This window comes from Vipera ursinii (genome assembly GCF_947247035.1).
Source record: "Vipera ursinii genome assembly, chromosome: 4".
Lineage (NCBI taxonomy): Eukaryota > Metazoa > Chordata > Lepidosauria > Squamata > Viperidae > Vipera > Vipera ursinii.
Genome location: NC_139514.1, coordinates 55,350,895 through 55,364,952, shown reverse-complemented (window position 1 = coordinate 55,364,952; position 14,058 = coordinate 55,350,895). Strand labels below are relative to the sequence as shown.

The 14,058-nt window shown below is 41.4% G+C and overlaps 1 protein-coding gene across 2 annotated transcripts in view; it reads left to right on the top strand.

The window, feature by feature from the left end:
- Positions 1-13,823, top strand: part of PRDM15 (PR/SET domain 15) — a 58,252-nt gene extending 44,429 nt beyond the window's left edge. For both annotated transcript variants that reach the window (XM_083361429.1, XM_083361428.1), the window contains exons 21-24: positions 3,353-3,528; positions 4,424-4,504; positions 6,026-6,235; positions 12,123-13,823. In XM_083361429.1, the coding sequence (XP_083217555.1) occupies positions 3,353-3,528; positions 4,424-4,504; positions 6,026-6,235; positions 12,123-12,602 (947 nt within the window). In that variant the 3' untranslated portion in view covers positions 12,603-13,823. The remainder of the gene's footprint in view (positions 1-3,352; positions 3,529-4,423; positions 4,505-6,025; positions 6,236-12,122) is intronic.
- The last annotated feature ends 235 nt before the right edge of the window (positions 13,824-14,058 follow it).

The window sequence follows — 14,058 nt, the reverse complement described above, 5'->3', positions numbered from 1 at the left end:
AGGGCTAGTACTAGTAGCGCCAGAAAGAATGAAGCGACTGGGCCAAAGCCGAAAGGACGCTCAGCTGTGGATATGTCTGGTGGTGAAAGGAAAGTCCGATGCTGTAAAGATTTTTTCTCCATAGGAACCTGGAATGTAAGATCCATGAATCAAGGAAAACTGGACGTGGTCAAACAAGAGATGAGAAGACTGAACATCGACATCTTAGGTATCAGCGAACTAAAATGGACAGGAATGGGTGAATTTAATTCAGATGACCATCAGGTATACTACTGCGGGCAAGAATCCCTCAGAAGAGATGGAGTAGCCTTCATAGTCAATAAAAGAGTAGGAAAAGCAATACTGGGATACAATCCTCAAAATGACAGAATGATCTCAGTTCGAATCCAAGGCAAACCATTCAGTATCACAGTAGTCCAAGTCTATGCCCCAACCACCGGTGCTGAAGAGGATGAAATTGACCGGTTCTATGAAGCCCTACAGCACCTTATAGAACTAACACCAAAAAATGATGTCCTTATCATCATGGGGGATTGGAATGCTAAAGTAGTAAGCCAAAAGATAACTGGAATAACAGGCAAGTTTGGCCTTGGAGTACAAAATGAAGCAGGGCACAGGCTGATAGAATTTTGTCAAGAGAATACGATGGTCATAGCAAACACTCTTTTCCAACAACCCAAGAGACGGCTCTACACATGGACATCACCGGACGGTCAACACAGAAATCAGATTGACTATATGCTCTGCAGCCAAAGATGGAGAAGCTCTATACAGTCAGTAAAAACAAGACCAGGAGCTGACTGTGGCTCAGACCATGAGCTTCTCGTTGCAAAGTTTAGGCTTAAACTGAAGAAAGTAGGGAAAAGCGCTAGGCCAGTCAGGTATGAATTAAATCATATCCCTGTTGAATATACAGTAGAGGTGACAAATAGATTTAAGGAATTAGATCTGATAGACAGGGTGCCTGAAGAACTATGGACAGAGGTTCGCAACATTGTACAAGAGGTAGCAACCAAAACCATCCCAAAGAAAAAGAAATGCAAGAAAGCAAAATGGCTGTCTGAGGAAGCTTTGCAAATAGCTGAGGGAAGGAGGGAAGCGAAAGGCAAGGGAGAAAAAGAAAGATACGCCCAATTGAATGCAGAATTCCAGAGAATAGCTAGAAGAGATAAGAATGCCTTCTTAAATGAACAGTGCAAAGAAATAGAAGAAAACAATAGAATAGGGAGGGCCAGAGATCTTTTCAAGAAAATTGGAGATATGAAGGGAAAGTTCACTGCAAAAATGGGCATGATAAAGGACCAAAATGGCAGGGACCTAACAGAGGCAGAAGAGATTAAGAAGAGATGGCAAAATTACACAGAAGAACTATACAAGAATGAGCTTAATGTCCCTGATAATCACAATGAGGTGGTGGTCACTGACCTCGAGCCAAACATCCTAGAATGTGAAGTGAAGCGGGCCTTAGAAAAGCTGAGCAACAACAAAGCTAGTGGAAGTGACAGTATTCCAGCTGAGCTATTCAAAATCTTAAAAGAGGATGCTGTAAAAGTGCTACACTCAATTTGCCAGCAAATTTGGAAAACTCAACAGTGGCCACAGGATTGGAAAAGATCAGTTTACATTCCAATTCCAAAGAAAGGCAGTGCCAAAGAATGTTCAAACTATCGCACCATTGCACTCATTTCTCATGCTAGTAAAGTTATGCTTAAAATCCTACAAGCTAGACTTCAGCAATATGTGGATCGAGAACTACCAGAAGTACAGGTAGGATTTCGAAGAGGCAGAGGAACTAGACATCAAATTGCCAACATACGCTGGATCATGGAGAAAGCTAGAGAGTTCCAGAAAAACATCTACTTCTGCTTCATTGACTATGCTAAAGCCTTTGATTGTGTGGATCATAACAAACTGTGGCAAGTCCTTAAAGAGATGGGTGTACCAGACCATCTTATTTGTCTCTTGAGAAACCTATATGCGGGCCAAGAAGCAACATTGAGAACTGGACACGGAACCACTGATTGGTTCAAAATTGGGAAAGGAGTCCGGCAAGGCTGTATACTGTCACCTTGCCTATTTAACTTATATGCAGAGCACATCATGAAAAAGGCAGGGCTAGATGAATCAAAAGTTGGAATAAAGATTGCTGGAAGAAATATCAACAACCTAAGATATGCAGATGATACCACTCTAATGGCAGAAAGTGAAGAAGAACTGAAGAGTCTCTTGTTGTGAGTGAAGAAGGAGAGTGCAAAAGTTGGGTTGAAACTAAACATTAAGAAAACCAAGATCATGGCATCTGGCCTTCTCAATTCCTGGCAAATAGATGGGGAAGAAATGGAGGTAGTGACAGATTTTATTTTCCTGGGCTCCAAGGTCACTGCAGATGGGGACTGTAGCCAAGAAATTAAAAGACGCTCCTCGGGAGGAAAGCCATGGCAAATCTAGACAGCACACTAAAAAGCAGAGACATCACCCTGTCAATAAAAGTGCGTATAGTCAAGGCTATGGTCTTCCCAATTGCAATGTATGGCAGTGAAAGTTGGACCATAAAAAAGGCTGAGCGCCAAAGAATTGAGGCCTTTGAACTATGGTGCTGGAGAAGACTCCTACGAGTGCCTTGGACTGCAAGGCGATCAAACCGGTCAGTCCTAGAGGAGATCAACCCTGACTGCTCTTTAGAAGGCCAGATCCTGAAGCTAAAACTCAAATACTTTGGCCACCTAATGAGAAGGAAGGACTCACTGGAGAAGAGCCTAATGTTGGGAAAGATTGAGGGCAAGAGAAGAAGGGGACGACAGAGAATGAGGTGGCTGGATGGAGTCACTGAAGCAGTAGGCGTGAGCTTAAATGGACTCCAGAAGATGGTAGAGGACAGGAAAGCCTGGAGGAAAATTGTCCATAGGGTCGCGAAGGGTCGGACACGACTTCGCAACTAACAACAACATTTTCTATGCTGCCTACATTCCTTCTTCCCTGAATTGATGCTTCTGAGAAGTATTGTACTGCAATATTCAGCTTTGCTATTGATTATTTTGTCTAGGATTCCTGCAAGTTTAGTCCCCAAATAGGAGGCAAGTACCAAGTTGAGGAAGCTGTTCTATTCCAAGAATGGGGAACCCACAGTCTTCCACATGGTGTTAAATTAATATTCCCAACATCACTAATCAGTGCCATTCTAAGCTGAAGCTGCTAGGATTTATAATTCAGAATACCTTATGGGGCCCAGAGGTTCCCTGTTCCATTTTTTCACCATCGACTCTTTAAGAAGTGCTAAAATTGAAGTCCTCAGAAATTGAGTATTAAGAAGTGTGATTACATATTAATACAAAACGTCTTGTTTTGGTACTAGTGGGGAAGCAGTGGACATGCTCAGTGTGTGATAAAAAGTACGTCACAGATTACATGCTTCAAAAGCATATCCAGCTGACTCATGATAAAGTAGAAGCTCAGAATTGTCAACTCTGTGGGACAAAAGTATCTACCAGAGCTTCAATGAGTCGTCACATGAGAAGAAAACACCCAGAGGTGAGTATAGTAGCAGATTAATAAGTAAGAATTTTTGTTGACTTCCTCTGAGGCAGATAAGAAATATAGATTCTTGTTCTGGGCACTAATAGCAATCCAATAACTCAGAGCTCTTCAACCTTGGCAACTTTACGACTTGTGGACTTCAATTCCTAGAATTCCTCAACCAGCAGGAAGACCACAAGTGGTAAAGTTGCCACAGTTGGCAATAACTCACTTGTTTTTCCTGTGGTGCTTATTAAGATGCTTCTCTTCTTGATAAGATTAATACATAATGCAGTGTTAAAGACCACATGGATTATGGTTTTGAATTTGGGAGAAATAGAAAGCACACTAATTCCTAACATTAGCAAGTTAACTTAAAAAAAGAAAGTTATGTTTTCCTGATTTAGACTCCTTTGTCTAAATATTCTTATATTTTAAATTTTGTGTTGGGTCACTTTTTAAAAAGAAGAGAAAGAACGACATACTTCAGTGGATGTTCAAAATATTTAAGACATACGTATGAAAAGAACCAACTTAGAGCAGGTTTTTGTTTTTTGCATTTACACAGCCTTCATCCATAAGCTCCAGGACCAAAAGATACAACATTTTGCATCTACTTGTTGTTCTATAGCCAGCTTGGATGAAAACAATTATGAGAGGAAAGGACCTCAAAAAGTTGCTGTATTAATCAGTGGAAAGACTTTCCCCTCTCTCTTTTTTGCTACAGAATAATGGAATGGCCATTAATGTTAGAACAAAGAAATCATGGCAATTGGTTTCAGTTGAAGAACAGACTTGGTCCTTTGTTTTTCTATCTTTCCTGTGTCTTCACAGCGTTCTTTCCTACTGAGTGACTATCCTTTCTACATAACTGCAAAATAATGTTGCTTTGGTTATGTTTTATTTTCAGGTTCTTTCCGTGAGGATTGATGACTTGGAGCAGCTGTCAGAGACCACAACTGTTGATGCTTCATCTATAGGAATTGTGCAGGTAAAGTTCACATGTAGTCAGATAAGAGGCTTGTATTCGATCTCATGTTTTCATATTGTGTAATAAAAACAAATCCCCGAGCTTGCAAGAAGAATTATCCAGGCATGCATGCTTGGGGGTTCTCAGGAGCTTAATCAGGAAATCTTTTCGGAATACAGATTTTTATCCTATGGATAAGAGATTTTGCAAATTCAGTAGCAAAAGCAAAATGTATCGTTTTTTATACTAGGCATACATTTGGTGTCATACATTTTACCATTTGTTGAATAAGAATACCTCTATATTGATGCAGTATAAAGGTAAAGGTAAAGGTTCCCCCACACATGCGTGCTAGTCATTTCCAACTCTAGGGGCTGGTGCTCATCTCCGTTTCAAAGCCGAAGAGCCAGCACTTGTCCGAGGATGTCTCCGTGGTCATGTGTCCAGCATGACTAGATGCCAAAGGCGCATGGAACTCTGTTACCTTCCCACCGTAGTGGTCCCTATTTTTCTACTTGCATTTTTACGTGCTTTCAAACTGCTAGGTTGGCAGAAGCTGGGACGAGTAACAGGCGCTCACTCTGTTATGCGGCACTCAGGATTCGACCGGCCAAACTGCCGACCTTCTGATCAACAAGCTCAGCGTCCTAACCCACTGAGCTACCGCGTCCCTTGATGCAGTATATGAACTTGATGCAGTATATGAACTACCATATGTGTTTAAATTAAGGATAATGAATCTGGAATTCCTAGAGATGTGGACTCTCATACCTCTCCAGTTTTAGATGAGAGACGTCTTAGACACTTGTTTGATGAGATACATATGGAGTTCAGTGACAGGAAAACCAGCAATCTGCTACACTTTAAAAATCAACAGCGTTCTGTTATTTCTATGGATTATTAGAGCATGTTTTATCATATGCATTAAATATTTCCCTTGGTTAGCAGCTACAACAAATGCTAATTTAAACCCCCCCCCCAAATCTAAACAACGGGGGCAGAAGGGTAGGAAATGCAAGAGGTGTCATTTGTGATGTTTTTATTTATTTCTTCGATTTATATCCCGCCTTCCCTTCAGGAGTCATAACACTCCCTCCAAATTTTCCCCACAACCACCACCACTCTGGAGAAACTGACCAGCCCACAATCACCCAGTGAGGCTCTGTGGCGGCCATTCAGGATGGACTTGAACTTGGGTCCTAATCGATCTCTTTAGCTATTATATTGGCTCTCTTTCCATTAAAGTTCTATACTTATGTTTAATAGCTATTTCTATTCAGTCTCAAACATAGGTAAGATAGCTGAACCCTATGATAATTTATAGCAGGGGTAGTTAGCCCAAGAATACAATTTTAATAGCTTTTGTGCTATTTTAGTATGGGCAGTATCTTGGTTGAATCCTAAACAAGTAGAATCGAGGCTACTTACAATTTTCTAAACTTCCCGTTTCAAATGAGAGCTTATTATAAAGTTCAGTTATTAAAGTAAAGTACTGTGAATAAGAAAGGTGACATTGGATTTCATTAAAATGTCTTCCTATAGCCAGATCTAGCTCTGGAACAAAGTGAATTACAAGAAGGGAAGCATACAAAGGCTCATAAACGAGGTCATAAACAGAAGCACAAACCTGGCGATGAAAAGGAAACACAACTTCCTGAAGATTCTGCCTTTACTGAATATACAGAAAAAGAAGTGGAATTTACAGGAAATGTAGGGGATGAAACTAATTCAGCAGTGCAAAGCCTTCAACAGGTGAGTCCCACTTGCAAACCAAAAAAAAAGGGGTGGGTTGGTGATAGAAACTAAAAAAACACGAGACTTCAAATATTTTAATGCATGGCATTTGCAGAATGATGTTTAAGAATTTACGAATGGATTTGTAAAATGTGCTTGTTGCAAGTAAAAGAAAGGAAGGGGAAATTATTAAAAATTAGGATTGTGTGATGTATAAGCCCCCTCAGTGAATAAATTCACTCCAGTCAGAGCAAATAAGGCAAGAGCCTTGGTGGGCGAATGCCTCCTTAAGTAACACCAGCTGCCTGCAATTAGTGCAGGTTCGAGTCCCACCAGACTCAAGGTTGACTCAGCCTTCCATCCTTCCGAGGTAGGTAAAATGAGGACCCAGATTGTTGGGGGCAATAAGCTGACTTTGTAAAAATGCCGCTTGGGGTGGGGGGCGAAAGCCCTATTAAGCAGGCATATACATAGAATGAAGGCTATTGCTAAGCACATTGATTTGTACTTCTTAGATTGTAGGCCGCCCTGAGTCTTCAGAGAAGGGCGGGATATAAATGGGGGAAGAAAAAAAAAAGCTTGCAGTCTGCTGGAGAGCGGATTTTCCATGGATCCAAGGGGACGTGGTTTTGTGTGCTGCCTGTATCCTGTGGATGGGGCTTTCCTTATTTGTGTGGACCAGTTGCTGGCGTGCCGCGGCCCGGTACTGGACCGGGGGTTGGGGACCCCTGATGTAACAAATTGAATCAAAAGAAAATGATGTTTTTGTCCAGACTTGTTTGAAATCTTATTCCATCCCAGTGGAATAAGGGGTTTATTTCTCTGTTTCCATTGTGTCTGCACTGAAAAAGTTAATGATGCTTAACCATAGTATGAGGCATTACTTCCATCATGATGTTTGGAGAGGAGAGCTAGAGTCTTGCTGTGAGCAATTTTCATTGTACTTTACCGACAAATTATATATATGTATGTATGTATGTATAACTGCCAAAGAATGTTCAAACTATCGCACCATTGCACTCGTTTCACATGCTAGTAAAGTTATGCTTAAAATCCTACTAGCTAGACTCCAGCGGTGTGTGGATTGAGAACTTACAGAAGTACAGGCAGGATTTCGAAGAGGCAGAGGAACTAGACATCAAATTGCCAACATACGCTGGATCATGGAGAAAGCTAGGGAGTTTCAGAAAAACATCTACTTCTGCTTCATTGACTATGCTAAAGACTTTGATTGTGTGGCTCACAACAAACTGTGGCAAGTTCTTAAAGAGATGGGAGTACCAGACCATCTTATTTGTCTCTTGAGAAACCTATATGCAGATCTAGAAGCAACATTGAGAACTGGACATGGAACCACTGATTGGCTGAAAGTTGGGAAAGGAGTCTGGCAAGGCTTTATACTGTCGCCCTGCCTATTTAACTTATATGCAGAGCACATCATGAGAAAGGCAGGGCTAGATGAATCAAAAGTTGGAATTAGGATTGCTGGGAGAAATATCAACAACCTAAGATATGCAGATGATACCACTCTAATGGCAGAAAGTAAAGAGGAACTAAAGACCCTCTTGATGTGAGTGAAGAAGGAGAGTGCAAAAGTGGGCTTGAAACTCAACATTAAGAAAACCAAGATCATGGCATCCGGCTCTTTCAATTCCTGGCATATAGATGGAGAAGAAATGGAGGTAGTGACAGATTTTATTTTCCTGGGCTCCAAGATCACCGCAGATGGGAACTGCAGCCAAGAAATTAAAAGATGCTTGCTCCTGGGGAGGAAAGCTATGGCAAATCTAGACAGCATACTAAAAAGCAGAGACGTCACCCTGCCAACAAAAGTGTGTATAGTCAAGGCTATGGTTTTCCCAGTTGCAATGTATGGCTGTGAAAGTTGGACCATAAGAAAGGCTGAGTGCCAAAGAATTAAGGCCTTTGAACTATGGTGCTGGAGAAGAGCCCTGTGAGTCAACCCTGACTGCTCTTTAGAAGGCCAGATCCTGAAGTTGAAACTCAAATACTTTGGCCACCTAATGAGAAGGAAGGACTTACTGGAGAAGAGCCTAATGCTGGGAAAGATGGAGGGCAAGAGAAGAATGGGACAACAGAGAATGAGGTGGATGGATGGAGTCACTGAAGCAGTAGGTGTGAGCTTAAATGGAATCCAGAAGATGGTAGAGGACAGGAAGGCCTGGAGGAACGTTGTCCATGGGGTCGTGATGGGTCAGACATGACTTCGCAACTAACAACAACAACAATGTATAATATTTTGTTGTTGTTGTTGTTAGTTGCGAAGTCGTGTCCGACCCATCGCGACCCTATGGACAATGTTCCTCCAGGCCTTCCTGTCCTCTACCATCTTCTGGAGTCCATTTAAGCTCACGCCTACTACTTCAGTGACTCCATCCAGCCACCTCATTCTCTGTCGTCCCCTTCTTCTATTGCCCTCAATCTTTCCCAGCATTAGGCTCTTCTCCAGTGAGTCCTTCCTTCTCATTAGGTGGCCAAAGTATTTGAGTTTTAGCTTCAGGATCTGGCCTTCTAAAGAGCAGTCAGGGTTGATCTCCTCTAGGACTGACCGGTTTGATTGCCTTGCAGTCCAAGGGACTCGCAGGAGTCTTCTCCAGCACCATAGTTCAAAGGCATCAATTCTTTGGCGCTCAGCCTTTCGTATGGTCCAGCTTTCACTGCCATACATTGCAACTGGGAAGACCATAGCCTTGACTATACACACTTTTGTTGACAGGGTGATGTCTCTGTTTTTTAGTGTGCTGTCTAGATTTGCCATGGCTTTCCTCCCCAGGAGCAAGCGTCTTTTAATTTCTTGGCTACAGTCCCCATCTGCAGTGATCTTGGAGCCCAGGAAAATAAAATCTGTCACTACCTCCATTTCTTCCCCATCTATTTGCCAGGAATTGAGAGGGCCGGATGCCATGATCTTGGTTTTCTTAATGTTTAGTTTCAACCCAAGTTTTGCACTCTCCTTCTTCACTCGCAACAAGAGGCTCTTTAGTTCCTCTTCACTTTCTGCCATTAGAGTGGTATCATCTGCATATCTTAGGTTGTTGATGTTTCTTCCGGCAATCTTAATTCCAACTTTTGATTCATCTAGCCCTGCCTTTCTCATGATGTACTCTGCATATAAGTTAAATAGGCAAGGCGACAGTATACAGCCTTGCCGGACTCCTTTCCCAATTTTGAACCAATCAGTGGTTCCGTGTCCAGTTCTCACTGTTGCTTCTTGGCCCGCATATAGGTTTCTCAAGAGACAAATAAGATGGTCTGGTATGCCCATCTCTTTAAGGACTTGCCACAGTTTGTTATGATCCACACAATCAAAGGCTTTAGCATAGTCAATGAAGCAGAAGTAGATGTTTTTCTGGAACTCTCTAGCTTTCTCCATGATCCAGCGTATGTTAGCAATTTGATCTCTAGTTCCTCTGCCTCTTCGAAATCCTGCCTGTACTTCTGGTAGTTCTCGATCCACATATTGCTGAAGTCTAGCTTGTAGGATTTTAAGCATAACTTTACTAGCATGAGAAATGAGTGCAATGGTGCGATAGTTTGAACATTCTTTGGCACTGCCTTTCTTTGGAATTGGAATGTAAACTGATCTTTTCCAGTCCTGTGGCCACTGTTGAGTTTTCCAAATTTGCTGGCAAATTGAGTGTAGCACTTTTACAGCATCGTCTTTTAAGATTTTGAATAGCTCAGCTGGAATACTGTCACCTCCACTAGCTTTGTTGTTGCTCAGCTTTTCTAAGGCCCACTTCACTTCACATTCTAGGATGTCTGGCTCGAGGTCAGTGACCACCTCATTGTGATTATCAGGGACGTTAAGCTCATTCTTGTATAGTTCTTCTGTGTAATTTTGCCACCTCTTCTTAATCTCTTCTGCCTCTGTTAGGTCCCTGCCATTTTGGTCCTTTATCATGCCCATTTTTGCATGAAACGTTCCCTTCATCTCTCCAATTTTCTTGAAAAGATCTCTGGTCCTCCCTATTCTATTGTTTTCTTCTATTTATTTCAATTGTTCATTTAAGAAGGCATTCTTATCTCTTCTAGCTATTCTTTGGAATTCTGCATTTAATTGGGCATATCTTTCTTTTTCTCCCTTGCCTTTCGTTTCCCTCCTTTCCTCAGCTATTTGCAAAGCTTCCTCAGACAGCCATTTTGCTTTCTTGCATTTCTTTTTCTTTGGGATGGTTTTGGTTGCTACCTGTTGTACAATGTTGTGAACCTCTGTCCATAGTTCTTCAGGCACTCTGTCTATCAGATCTAATTCTTTAAATCTATTTGTCACCTCTACTGTATATTCAACAGGGATATGATTTAATTCGTACCTGACTGGCCTAGCGCTTTTCCCTACTTTCTTCAGTTTAAGCCTACACTTTGCAACAAGAAGCTCATGGTCTGAGCCACAGTCAGCTCCTGGTCTTGTTTTTACTGACTGTATAGAGCTTCTCCATCTTTGGCTGCAGAGCATATAGTCAATCTGATTTCTGTGTTGACCGTCTGGTGATGTCCATGTGTAAAGCCGTCTCTTGGGTTGTTGGAAAAGAGTGTTTGCTATGACCATCGTATTCTCTTGACAAAATTCTATCAGCCTGTGCCCTGCTTCATTTTGTACTCCAACGCCAAACTTGCCTGTTATTCCAGTTATCTTTTGGCTTCCTACTTTAGCATTCCAATCTCCCATGATGATAAGGACATCATTTTTGGGTGTTAGTTCTATAAGGTGCTGTAGGGCTTCATAGAACCGGTCAATTTCATCCTCTTCAGCACTGGTGGTTGGGGCATAGACTTGGACTACTGTGATATTGAATGGTTTGCCTTGGATTCGAACTGAGATCATTCTGTCATTTTGAGGGTTGTATCCCAGTATTGCTTTTCCTACTTTTTTATTAACTATGAAGGCTACTCCATTTCTTCTGAGGGATTCTTGCCCGCAGTAGTATACCTGATGGTCATCTGAATTAAATTCACCCATTCCTGTCCATTTTAGTTCGCTGATACCTAAGATGTCGATGTCTAGTCTTGTCATCTCTTGTTTGACCACGTCCAGCTTTCCTTGATTCATGGATCTTACATTCCAGGTTCCTATGGAGAAAGAATCTTTACAGCATCGGACTTTCCTTTCACCATCAGACATATCCACAGCTGAGCGTCCTTTCAGCTTTGGCCCAGTCGCTTCATTCTTTCTGGCGCTACTAGTACTAGCCCTCTGCTCTTCCCCAGTAGCATATTGGACGCCTTCCGACCTGAGGGGCTCATCTTCCAGCGTCATATCATTTTGCCTTTTGGTACTGTCCATAGGGTTTTCATGGCAAAGATACTGGAGTGGGTTGCCATTTCCTTCTCCAGTGGATCACGTTTTGTCAGAACTCTCTGCTATGACCTGTCCGTCTTGGGTGGCCCTGCACGGCATAGCTCATAGCTTCATTGAATTACGCAAGCCCCTTCGCCACGACAAGGCAGTAATCCATGAAGGGGAATGTATAATATATATGTATGTATAGATAGACAGACAGACATACAGACAGACTGGTATGTATGTATGGATGGATGGATAGATAGATAGATAGATAGATAGATAGATAGATAGATAGATAGATAGATAGATAGATAGATCCACAATTAGGTAAGTACACACAACTTACTAAACACTTTGTCATTGAAGGCCATTCCCAGACCAAAAACATTTTATTAGCATGAAGCATATTGAGTACTCAGTAATGCCTTTAGCCCTTAATGTAGTGATAAAGATCAGTCATAATCACATTTGTCCAATTTTTTGCTTGAGCATTGGATTAAATTGTTCCATTCTATCATATGTATGACATATTTCCAATTCTAATAATCACATTGATAATTTCAGCCCTATCAGTGCTAATTTTCATCCCTTTATTTTCAGGTGGTGGTGGCTCTTGGAGACCCAAATGTGTCGGCTCCTTCTAGTTCTGTTGGCTTGACCAATATTAGTGTTACTCCGATCACTACGACTGCTGGAACCCAATTTACAAATCTACAACCTGTGGCTGTAGGTCACCTTGCCACGCCTGAACGCCAATTGCAGCTAGACAATTCTATTCTCACAGTGACATTTGATACAGTCACTGGTTCTGCCATGTTGCATGGCAACCGCCAAAATGATATACAGATACAGTCACAGCCTGAGGCAACCAACCCCCCATCAGTAGCTCATTTTATAAACCTAACAACTCTGGTGAACTCCATTGCTCCATTAGGGAGCCAAATAGCGGAACAGCATCCCTTAACATGGAGGGCAGTGCCTCAAACTGATGTCTTGCAGACTCAGGCCCAGCCATCCCAACCACAGACCGGGCAACAGCAGGTTCAACCTGAACAGCAGCAGCAAATGTACAGCTACTAACTTCTACTTGAAAGAAGACAACTCTGAATGGGTTTGCAGAAGCCCATGGGACACCAAACCTAAATCAATTGCTGGAAACCAAACATACGGGAAATAAAAAGGCTTATGATGTGAGATGTATGCTGATCTTAACCCAGCAACTGGAAATGCCGAGAATTTCACACTCTTCACACTCATTGCTACTTTAGCAAATTATGGGTACTGTTAATCAGCTGCAGGAAATAGGTACAAGGCAGGTTTCAGGAGAGTTGAGACTGTTTTTAAAGCAGCAGAGGAAGAACAATTCGATGTAAAGCTAGGATATGCCTGCCTGACAGTGGAGTGCAACAGCCTAACCGAGCCAAAAAAACATTTTTTTAAAAGTTTTGCTTTTGCTTCCATAGACCAATCCATTGTCTGTAATGGAACAAAGTGGGTGGAAGTAGGGTGGGGATAGTCTGTGATGTGATATGTGCTTCATTTCATGTATCATTTCCATTATAGTGATGGAGAAACCACTCTACACATAAGACAACATGGGGTGCTACCTGGAATTAGACAGTCTAATGTTAAAGTAACATTTATGGTCTCTTACCTAGTAAAATGAAAACCTGAATCCAGCTTGTTCTGATCTAAATCCGTAATGAGGTAATATATTTACAAAACTGCTTGCTAATTAAGTATAATGCTTATCTAATAGATGGAAAGCAGTTCTTCCCATTGAAATCGATTTGCCAGTTGGTCTTTAATTCACCAATTTGTCTGTTCTATCATGTCATAAATATTTGGGTCCGGGTGGGTGAATGGTCATTTTTCCCTTTGCAGTTCATTCTGTGTTCCTGGCAAGTATTTGCAAATTGAGAGACCCTTTCCAAACTGACATCATATATCCACTTGTATCATTTTTATCAACTGATAGGAGAGTTCTGCTTCTGGAAACAAAAATGCATAGCAGCTTACTACCCAGGTACAAATTACAGTGTAATATCCATTGCAGGTGATATTGATCACAAAGAGGTAGACTGAACAAATGCTAAAGAAAAATATTTGTCCTAAACAAAACATGGAAGAAAATTCACATTATCCACTCGAACTAAAGGGAACATTTCTGAACCCTTACATGCTGTATCTGCTTGACGTTGTTAAATTCAAGTTCAATCTATATTGTCTGTGTATGCTCATTAAATAAAGGAGAGTAGCCCAGTGGTTGACGGGGAAAAACCTGAATAAATCTTTCTGTTGCATTTGTGTACAGCACTTTTTTCTAGGCAGACATACATTTGAACTATTGTCCATAAGGTGACCAATGATTTTCTTAAACCTATTTCTGATGACAAATGGATTTTGCTATTAACAAAAAATATTTTCTAACCTAGTATATTAAGTGCTTGGAGTATAAAAATTAAGAATCAGTTAATTCTAAGGAAATACAAATTAAACTGGCAGGTAAATATTTATTTTGTGGAGGCTCCTCTTC